This window comes from Galendromus occidentalis, unplaced genomic scaffold, assembly GCF_000255335.2.
Source record: "Galendromus occidentalis unplaced genomic scaffold, Mocc_1.1 scf7180000077463, whole genome shotgun sequence".
Taxonomy (NCBI): domain Eukaryota; kingdom Metazoa; phylum Arthropoda; class Arachnida; order Mesostigmata; family Phytoseiidae; genus Galendromus; species Galendromus occidentalis.
In genome coordinates this window covers 113,568-124,048 of record NW_003805451.1, presented here as the reverse complement: position 1 = coordinate 124,048, position 10,481 = coordinate 113,568, and the positions used below count along the sequence as shown (strand labels likewise).

Sequence of the window (10,481 nt, the reverse complement as noted above, 5' to 3'; positions counted from 1 at the left end):
AGTACAGGGTACCTCATCATTATGGATCTCTGGCCCCCCGAAAACCTAGTCTGGCCCCCCCCAAAAAAAAATCCTGGGAACGCCCCTGCCTACTCGGTTTTCAATTCTGTCCCCCGTCTTCGCTCAAGTTATGAGATCGTCCCGACTGAGAGCAGCGATGGATATGAGCTGTATACAATTTTTGAGTTCAGGGTACCGACTGAGGAAAAAATTCAAACAACGAAATTACCCTTAGTTTTGAACTGAAGTCTCCGTTCCGTTCACTACGGCCATGGCGCAGTCAAAACCCCGCGCTACGAGGATGTGTGAGGAGAAAGACTATCGGGTCAACCTTGACTTGGAAAAGCACTCGTACCCCCGATTCCATCTGGGAACCTTCCTTCTGTACTTTTACATCTACTTAGTCGTTTCGCTCATCGCAAGCTTCTTCGTGATCCAGGAGTTCCGCTGACTCAGCGAGGGCGATGTAACAGCTTCTTCCGATTCGGTGGTTTTGAGGGACTTCGAAATAAACGTTCCGAGAAAGATCCATACTTTTGCTGGTGATACGTGACGCTGATGAGTCATTTTAGCGTGCAAACACAAAACTCGATTTGAAGCCCTGGCAGTAGAATTAACTACCTGCATCCAATCATATTTCTGTCCTCCCGTGCATATGAGGCTCAGCCCTACAGATGAGACTCCGACGTCTAACGATGAGACTCCGACGTCTAACGATGAGACTCCGGCTCCCTCTCGATGTCCCATGAGCATCTGGTCCGTGGATTGATGCGAACTACCCATAACGATTTCTGTTTTATCGCTAACAACAACCTTTAACAGATCATCAAAACCACCAAAGCATTTGATGGCCTGTTCAACGCCGACGAGCTCAGCTCTGAGAATGTCAAGGTGAGCTTCTCAACGACTCGGGACAGAACGCTCCAAGCGCATAGACCCCTTCAACCTCGACTAATCTTGAGCGATTATTTTTTGTTCCAGGAGAAGGAGGCGAAAGTTTGCTTCTTGCAAAAAATCATAGATGCCGTAGGTGAGATATTTACGGAGTGCTCGACAACACGCATGCCGCTCGTCGCTTTCTTTTCCGTCAGCTTCTGATCGGGGGGAAGTCTTTCGATCAAAACGTCTTCTCAGGTTTCGCGAGCGGTTCCGCGCTTTCGGTGCGACCTTCGAAAATCGTCGCGGGTCATGAGGCTGAAAAGACAAACGAGTTCCTTCAGGCTTTGGCTAAAGTTGTCCAGAAAAAGTTGGACACGAAAGATGCTGTATCCAAAGTACTCGCAGGGGAAAAGCCTCCGAAGGACGGGAAGAAAGACAGGAAAGACAAGGTAAGTCATTCCTGGATTGATCTATCAAGTAGCCCTCTCGGCTGATATGACGCGGAATTTTCCGATATGCTCACTTGCTTGTCGGAGGAAGGAGTCGTAGAAGCTGGGAAGCCTTGGAACTTGGAACCTACATTGGCCTACGGTTTGTTTCATTCGGATGCAGTCCGCGTCAAAGACGAAGGATTCGAAATCAAAGCACGACGAGAGTGTGAAACGCCCGAAAGAAAACAAGGAATCCAATGACGACACTCAGCGAGCGAACGGGACCACCTCAGGTGGCAAGGAAAACAAAGATAGGGAGCTCAAGGATAGAAGCGCTTCGAAAAATGGTCGCAAAAAGTCATCGGGATCAAGGAAGAAATCTCCACCGGTTGAAGCCGACATTGAGGAAACACCTGCTCCACTGACCGAAGAATCAATGGCCAAGCCACAGAAACTCGAGGCGAAGGTATTTAGACTTCCCTAGGACCTGCTTCTTTTTTTTTTTCATGGAGGTTAGGGAGAAATGCGTTTTCGCACGCACGGGCCGAGGTGATGTCAACGCTCTCGGGGACCGGCAGTGTAGGACTCGCACCTTGCGGTGAATGCCCACTGAAAACCCTTATCCTCTGAAACCCTCCTGGGGGAGGGGCGGAAAGGAGCTGGGACCGGCCTGGTGGTCAGCTCCCCCCTATTGATGCTGACGTCCCTGTTTCTTCACGCGAAAAACAGTGAAAAACGCGATTGTTCAGTTTGCTGAGGGCGATGCCCAGTGACGATGAGGCGAGGTGGCCGTTTTTGTCGAGAGAAGGCCAAAACGCGGCGATGACGACCCGATTTCTTCACGCACAAAACATTAAAAACGAGATTATTCATTGAGCGGCTGGCCGCGCGTAGGACCTGGTTCCTGGCGAGAAAATAACGCCGCTGCTCTCGGGGATATTCCCTATCAGGTTTCTTCCACGATCGAACATAATTTACTATCGACGCGCGTCGTTATCAATAAGATTATTCATGTCATGATCCAACGACAGTCCCGCATTTCAGAGTGATGACAACTCGATTGAACTCAAGAACGAACCTCGACCTTCTGACATAAGCAGTGCTCCAATCGAGGAACAAGCTCCCGCGCCACCTGCGGATCCCCCGCCGGAGCCCTCTGCCCCAGAAGAGCCCACGGAGACTGATCTGGCTGCCGCTCGCTCACTTTTGCGGTCCGCTCGCCCAGGGACCTCGAGACGACGACCGATGTCATCGATTAAAAAGTCCACTGGCGAACTCGGAGAAGAACCGACTGCAAGACCAACGACAGCGCGAGCTATAGCCAACGTTATTGTTGATATCACGAAGGAGAATGCCGACGAAGAAGACGACACTTTCGTGCAGGTGTGTTCATCGCGCCAGCCGGGGCCCTACGAGACGGAAGAATAATTATCAGTTCCTCTATACTCTTCGAAAGCCATAAGCAATGACCCTGAAAACACTTTTCCCTCATAATTTCAGATGGACGAAGAAGACGCACTGTCCGGACTCCACGACGGAGTTCCGAGCGCTCCCGATGAGGCCGTGAGCGAAGAGCAAGAAGGCATTTTGGTTAAGCAGCTCCTGGAGACCAAACAGCAACTGGAGAAAGGGGACAGTCCGGGGAGTCGTATTCAAAGTCCCCTGATAAAGGTTCGTCCCCGTTTCCCCAAAAAAGACCTTCGGGCTCGATCCTGACCGAAACTTTCTCAAGATGGGAATTTCGAGACTCTTTGGAGACTCCCTCTATGACGATCTTTTATGATTTTGAAGGAAAGTAATTACTTGGCGCGAGATATCAATGCTATCGAGCGTATCCGAGAGCACATCCAGGGAGTGTCTCGAGGGGCGCTGCCCATGGGTCGCCTCCTCGACCTCCTATACGAGGATTTGGACTCGATGATGTCGGAACTCAGCACCTGGAAGCAGGAGTACAAGAGGTGCAACAAGGAAATAGAGCGCGAGATGAGGTTCGTAGACCCGTAGATCTCTGTCTGAATCCCGCCAGAGCCCCCGATGAGGAGTTCGATGCTCCGATGTCGTTCTCGAAGCTCAGACGTGTCACTCGCTTTCTGAACAGGCTCGATGATTCCTCCCAGCAAGAGGAATTGGAGCGGCTTGACAAGGACATCACGAAGGAACGCGAGACCATTCATCTCCTGAAGTACGATATACAGCAAAGTAACCAGAAGTTGAATAAGATCCTGTCAGGATTCATGTCCAAGACCTGAGCCGTCAACGAAGGAAAATAACTCCGGCGAAGGAGCGGGGAGGACCTAGATATTCCGAGCTCCTCCCCTGGATCCACAGAGCGATCAGCCGGTGAATCCAATCCGGGGAGACTCTACAGAATAATAATTTGAGACTTGACTTCACAATTTAAAACTGCAAGCTTGACTTCGAGTGATGCCGTTAAATGCTCAGGGAACGAAATAAATTATTTTCCCTCGATTACGAAAGAGATTCTTTCCTGTGGGCGAATTCAATCCAAAGGGGACGGTCGTGGACATCCATGTAATCGTATCGGCCCCGAGCACTTCTCAGTAACGTACTATTGAGCATCGCTTCCCGAAAATACCTCCACGCTTCCAATATTATAGCTCGCACGGAGCTCCGAAGCGATCCACAGAGGCACTTCCCCATCGTAGCAGTCGGCGTACGCCCCAGATACGATATAAGAAACAGTTTTTAGAGGCGCTTCCCACCTCGCTGTGGTTTCGGTAGCTCGGTAGATATCGGGTTTCATCGTTCACTCCCTCCTCGTCTGCGTGTTGTGGGTTGGCTGGCTGCCTCGCGATGTGATTGTCCTCCTCGTCGTCGTCGTCGCCGCCGGAGTAGTACCTTGCTAAAAGCGAGCCACGAAATGTGATCCGACTTTTAACTCGACTCGGTCAAACGCGATAAACGAGCGGCGATATCATGATTGTCCCGCGGAAACGACACGACTGCGTGGGACCCTGAAAATCATTTGAGCTCGATATGCGGTGTGTGTATACCTCTGTGGGAACGTTGGACTCTGAAACGATTTCAAATCCTGCGAATCCATCCTTCGATTTCTCGCGCTGTGATGACGATTCCCGATCTTCCCCAAAATTACTCCGGGAGACAGCTATGGCGAACGTTCTCAGCGGGCGCAGGGGACCGAATGTATGTTCTGATGAACTCGATGGAGAGATGTGATCAGCAATAGGCTTTGGAAAAACCTTACCATCAAACTTTCTTGGAATCGCTACGAGCGAGCTCTGAACGCGTATTCGTACCACGCTTTTTCCCAAACAGGGTCTGATCGCATAGTTCATTATCCGTGTGACGAGGCTCCAAAGCTGAACACATCGATGATGTTGCCCGTCGCCGCAGCGGGTTTTGCCGATGTTCAAAATTAGTCGCCTTCCCCCGCGACGAGCGGAAATGGTTCCCCTGATTCCTCCGGCGTGGCGGCCGAGCCAGCGGACGGGCAGGAAGTTCTCTTGCGAGTCCCCCTTCCGTTCGTTGCCACCGACGCCTAGTTATCGAGCTTGTGTGTGCCCCCAACACACAAAAGAAGATGACTGATCAGCCGACGACCTAACTGGCTTGCCGGCTAGCGACGATCCGAGCGAGTTAGCTTCCCTGGCTGCAGCGAAAGAAGGCTCACGTTCACTTCATCTTACGGCTGATTGACGCTGTACAAAAAAGCTGCGAGCCCACCTCGCCGAGCCGCGCTCGATTTCATTCATGATGGCATGACACACCGTCCGTGTGCTGACTCGGTTGACTTTCATCCATAGACAATGGCGCTTGCCTTAATTGGCAACCCTGAATGTGGATGGAGATAACGGCGCTCTATCACAATAATTATTACGGGGGAAGAATCTCGATCTTTCATTTTTTCCCTTCGAATTTGCCCGAGTCGTTCTAGAGAAAGGCGTGTTCCTTCGATTCGAAGGCGAACGTCGTTGTGATGCAGGGACATCACTTGTTAGAGGAGGTCGAGCCGCGATTCTTCACGGATTCTCGTGACCCCTGGGCTTGCTAATGCGGAGTAAAGCCAGACTCGGAGCTGCTCCGATTCGTTCCACCTTGTCATACAGCACGGATCGACTCTTCGCGAGGCGTGAACATCTCATTTGTGACCCATTGAAAAAGCTGCTTTCCGAGTGGAGGGAGAGAGCACAAGAGGGGTTCTCTGACATTATGATGTCGGCGTATCGGGGCGAGTTCCATCTGACACGGAAAGTTTTTGTTGTCTCGGTCATTTCGGCTCTGAATCCGCGATGTATCCCGCGTCCTAGCGGGAAATCTCCCGCTAGGACGATGAGCTTTTTTTCCCGAGCCTGAGCGGGAAGAAGCTCCGATGACGACACGAGTGTGGATTGGAAGGGGACAGCTTCGCAAAAGGTTTCCTGTCATCATATCGTCTTGATATCGATGAGCATCGAATCCGGCAAACAAATGCTCGCTCCAACAATTGTCGGGGCGGGGGGAACGATAGGAGGAGTCGGGGGTTTTGGAGATTTTCTATTTCGGTTCATTACACAGCACATTGTCGCACGCTCACCCTCGAGCCCGCCTCGTCCCATCAGCGATGACGGCGACATAAATCCACTCACGAGCAACCTGATATGAGCAGGAGGATATGATTCTCTCTTCCGCATTGATGGCGAACATTGCATCGAACCGTGTATCCGATTAGAAACAAATAAGCTCCGATTGATGATTGCAGCCGCCATCGTCAGCATCCTCACACACCCCCCGCACGGTCGCCAGACGAAATATTGTACGTTCCTGCCCCGCTGCGAAACCCTGCTCAGGTAACCCGGTGAACCTACTATTGCACGTACCTACTTCGAATCTGGGGCTTTTTATTCCAACTACTGCATCGACGCACGAACATCGAATTGAGTTCGGACGTCGGAGTCGGAGTATTGTCCGGAACCGCGTTTTGTCACATGACAACGACCTCAAATGCTAAGCGGGACGAAACAAGCGCCTCGCACGAGCCAAATACAGCCATGCCAGTGTGTCCAACGAAGGATATCGCTGATGCTCCGATGTTGTCCGATGTTGTGACTCGAACGTCTCGCTTCACTGCTCCAATTGAAATTGTCAAATCCCAAGCGAATTTGAGCTTTACCCTCGCATCAACAGAACGTCTTCCCTTACATATGAAAATCTCGGTCACGCTTGCCTCGATGCCATGCTTTGAATTCCGAATTATGCGAAGCTTCGAAAAACCTTCGGATTTTAAAATCAGTGATCTTTCAGAAGGTTCAACCCCAGGAGCGCTTCAAGGCTCGAGAACGGGATTTTACGAAGAGGAGCATCTCATGGGCCCGAACGCAAGCAGGTCTCTCGTCGTAGGCGACACAGTAGGAGTGGAGGAGTTCGAAGTTATAAATATTCATTTGCGACTCCCACTAGCTTGGCACTGGCGTGGTCTCTACTCTATCCCAGTCACTTTCTTCGTCCACTACAGATCCTGCTCCACCCACACCCTCCTCCTTCTCCCTTTAATCCCCCCTTCCCCCGGTCTGTAAGTTCATGGAACCGGATGTCAACAGGAAGGGGGGAACGCGCCAACTTTTCAAATGAGGCGCCGGTTCCGCTTTTGGCCTGACGAAAGAGCTGTCTGATGTAGAAGAAACTCATATATGTTCTGTAGGCTTCGGGCTCCGACCAGCGAGAGCATGCGCTCATTTGGGCGCATGTCCCGCTCCAGCCGTCGCCCCTTGCTGCCTTCACCTTTCCAACCGTGGAGCGAAGAGATCGAGTTGAATAATAATTATCCCGTCCGGAGCTTTAGACCAGATCCCCGGGAGCTTGCAGCCGCGCCGCATCTCCGGTATAAGCATCCAGAGTTAGCTCCAACAGTCGGCTCTGAACCGAACGTGGATACCTGGATGCTCGTACCTCCTTGGCTCCTCTTGAGCGAGGACCCGTTCCGGCCCCGCTATACCGGAAGCGCCTCGAGGAAAGGAAAACTAAGGCCAGGGACCACGGAAAAAAGACACATGCCAGCTTCTCTCGTTCGGGGAATAGCCGCAGCATGTCCTCAGCGTCGAGACTCGTAATAAATCCGAAGGAACCTCAGACCCTGTCGGGGAACAGGTGGCGAGGATGCTGGTGCTCTGTTCGGAAATCGTGCGTTTTCTCAGGGGAACCTCGGTCTTTGTCAGACCCCAAATCGAGTCAAGAATCGGGAATGGAGTCTCTGGTATTGGGGTAGAGAATAGGTTAAGAGGTGAATTTCTCCCACCTGGAGAGGAATGAATTCATCCATGGGTTTTTCCGGGGACTTGAATCTCGGATCCTCTTCTAGTTCCTTGGAGTTGTCCCTGGAAACCTCCACGGGGCAGTGATGATTCACCGCGTGTCACGCAAATACTCACCGTCTGCCGTTCATAAACCGAAGGAGACAGATCCTAAGAATCCCTCCGGATGTCTGAGAGTCGGAGCGGAAGTGACGTCAGCCTTACACGATGCCTTTCTCTCGGGTGACATCTCCGCTGAGGCGGCTTTCAGCCCCGGCGAGAGGAGCAGCGAACGACCAACAACATAATGCAGCTTCGAATGGCCCCCGATCTGCAGCATTTATCCCTCCGAGCAAAATGGATTTTTGTAATCTGAGATGCCCGGGACGGATCATCAGATTCGAGGCAGCAAACCTTCTCACCGCAGTCGTCCTTTACTTCCCGCTCGACGAGGTGCCGGGGATGTGGTCTCCGAACAAAACCGCGGCGACAGCTCCCTGTTCCGTGGCTCGACATTCCAACGAATCTGCCTCCACTATCCCTCGCCTGAGATTCAGAAGTTTTAAAATGTTCGGAGGAATTGTCGCGATCAGGAGAGACCGAGCCTCTTGAGGAACGATGCGAGCCGGTGCGCATAATGAGAATCAGACGGTTCTCAGAGGGAGAAATTTCGCATTTCAAGGGGAAGTCGAGCGTTTTGTTCCACGACCAATCCGTGCTGGGTCCCTGCACCTGATCATCTTGACAAAAGTCAAAAAGCCTCCGAATACAGCGAATTGAAGTGCCCTTGAAGGCGGAAGGCGAGTGGACGATGAGTCGAGGAGCGAATCAACCTGCTCGCTTTGCGAGCGGCTCTGGGGAAATCAGATTCGATGAGTGGCGGTGGGCCTTTGTTTGCCGTCGTCAAGAGCTGGGCCGGCCCGGAATTTCGGTCAGCTCTTTCGTTTCGATTGCAGCTCATCTTGGCCACGAAGGCAGGGACCGAATAATGGGGTTCGCGGTTTGAACATTCGCGAAACAAGTAGAGAAGTTAACCCGACTTCAAGAGAGTCCCGAAGCTCGACACAGAGAGCTACAGGGGGAGGGGAGATTGCCGCGCAGGACAAAGTGGAGCCTTATGCTGTTTTTTTCGGAGGCGAGTCCGAGCCTGGGAAGCCGAGGGCTGCAAAAGTTCAAAGTTGAGCGAAGCTGGTGACCGGAGCAAGTTATTCAGACCGTGTATGGCAATTGAGGCTGAGAACCGTCTCTCGATCCGACGTTCTTCTCGTCGAGAAACCGACGATGGTTCTTGGAGAATTTCTCTGAAAAGAACTCAATTTGCCACACTTTGAGCGCCCGCCACCATTCGGTGATAATCATTAACATAATTCGTCTGAAAGACTTTGAATGAACTCACCACTGCTCCCACCATCAGCGTTCTCAACATTCTCGCCACTATCGTCAGACAGCGAAAGGCTACCACCAGCGTCGAGCACCCATTTGCTCAAGTTGGTCGGACTTGAACAGGACATACATACAAACAGAACTCACAGACTGAAACACATATCGAGCAAAGTTAGCCGATAGATAGACCGCCTGCTAGTCGATGGACTGACTGACAGACAGACGAACGAACGAACCGAGCGACGTGGAGACCGGGGCGGTTTGAAGCGCGCTTCTACCCAACGAGACCGGAAGTCATGGCGGAAGTCGCGATAGAGGAGAGAAGACGATGAAGAAGAACACTCTTGCTGTATGTGCGTCTGCTGACGCACGATGGATGAGGAACGGGTCAGGACACGCCGGGGTGGCTGACTGCTTCATGGGTGGGGTCTTTCGGTTAGAGCGCCGTTCCATCTAAACCACCCACCACCTACCAACCAACCCGGGCGGGCGGGCAGCCACCCACCCTTTCACCGCCCGACCGCGACGCAGACCGCGACTCACAACAACTCGAGCAAGGATTGATACTTCCAGTTCCCTGCAAAATTTGGCCCCTCGAAGATTGTGCAGCCGAGGTTCCTGCTTGAGACGATCGATGTTCTCAGCACTTGTCAAGGATTCAATGTTTCAGTCCGATGTCTCTTATTTTCGGAAAAGACATCTCGATTTTACATATTTCGTGTTTTGATTTTTTTCCAAACCTAGAAACAAGCGTGGAGCTCGCCGGAACCTATGAGCTTCCATCGCTGGAGCATGAGATGACCGCAGACCTGATCCCCACATGCCAAGAAGAGGTGGCCCTCACGGCTTCTAATAATTGAAAGACCGAGGATGAGTCTTTCTCTCTCCTGAATCCCTTCCTTCACGAAGGCTGCGCCGCGTCTTTTGTCCTGGTACTTGAAAGCCGGCGAGAGGAATTTTTGCTATTCACAATTCGCGAATCGGTCCACGACTCCACTCCCCTCTCTGCTTCCTGGGTCCTTCTCTCGTTTGCAAATGCTTCTTCCGTTTTCATAACTCTAAATGGAAGCGGGACTTCCTGCTAAATTCCGTTAACCGGCCGCGCGAAGAGGTTTGTGCATTTCTTTGCCTTAGTTCACATGCTAAGATTTGTTTTGGGTGGGGAAACCGGCTTTCGGGGTCGCTAGTCAGGCGAGTGAGTTTCTTCCACGCTGGGGTATTCTTTTTGCTCGAGAAACGACGGTCATTTATCAGGACATGGCGCAGACCACTCCGACAGGATATGATTGGATTTCGATTGTGGATAACATGAGGAGGAATTCGAAAAAGGGATCACCGCGATGCGCGGCATTTGACAATAAAGCCTCGGAGCGAGAACCGTATTCTTCGCAGGACCTCAAAGATTGAGCTGACTATTCCTTCCGGATGATCACAATCTCAATCCCGCGAGCAATGCTTCGCTTCTCTGGGAGCGAGTTTCAGGGAAAAACTCCGAATTCTAAGACAATCGTTGTTCGTAAAGCAGAGGGGGAGATCACGA

General features: G+C 51.8%; 1 protein-coding gene across 1 annotated transcript in view; it reads left to right on the top strand.

The window, feature by feature from the left end:
- The window catches only part of IFT54 (intraflagellar transport 54), a 3,789-nt gene extending 230 nt beyond the window's left edge, over window positions 1-3,559 (top strand). Inside the window, exons 2-9 of the mRNA XM_029111715.1 lie at window positions 823-891; window positions 982-1,030; window positions 1,135-1,328; window positions 1,492-1,776; window positions 2,355-2,693; window positions 2,811-2,981; window positions 3,102-3,298; window positions 3,385-3,559. Of these exons, the coding sequence (XP_028967548.1) occupies window positions 823-891; window positions 982-1,030; window positions 1,135-1,328; window positions 1,492-1,776; window positions 2,355-2,693; window positions 2,811-2,981; window positions 3,102-3,298; window positions 3,385-3,559 (1,479 nt within the window). The remainder of the gene's footprint in view (window positions 1-822; window positions 892-981; window positions 1,031-1,134; window positions 1,329-1,491; window positions 1,777-2,354; window positions 2,694-2,810; window positions 2,982-3,101; window positions 3,299-3,384) is intronic.
- The last annotated feature ends 6,922 nt before the right edge of the window (window positions 3,560-10,481 follow it).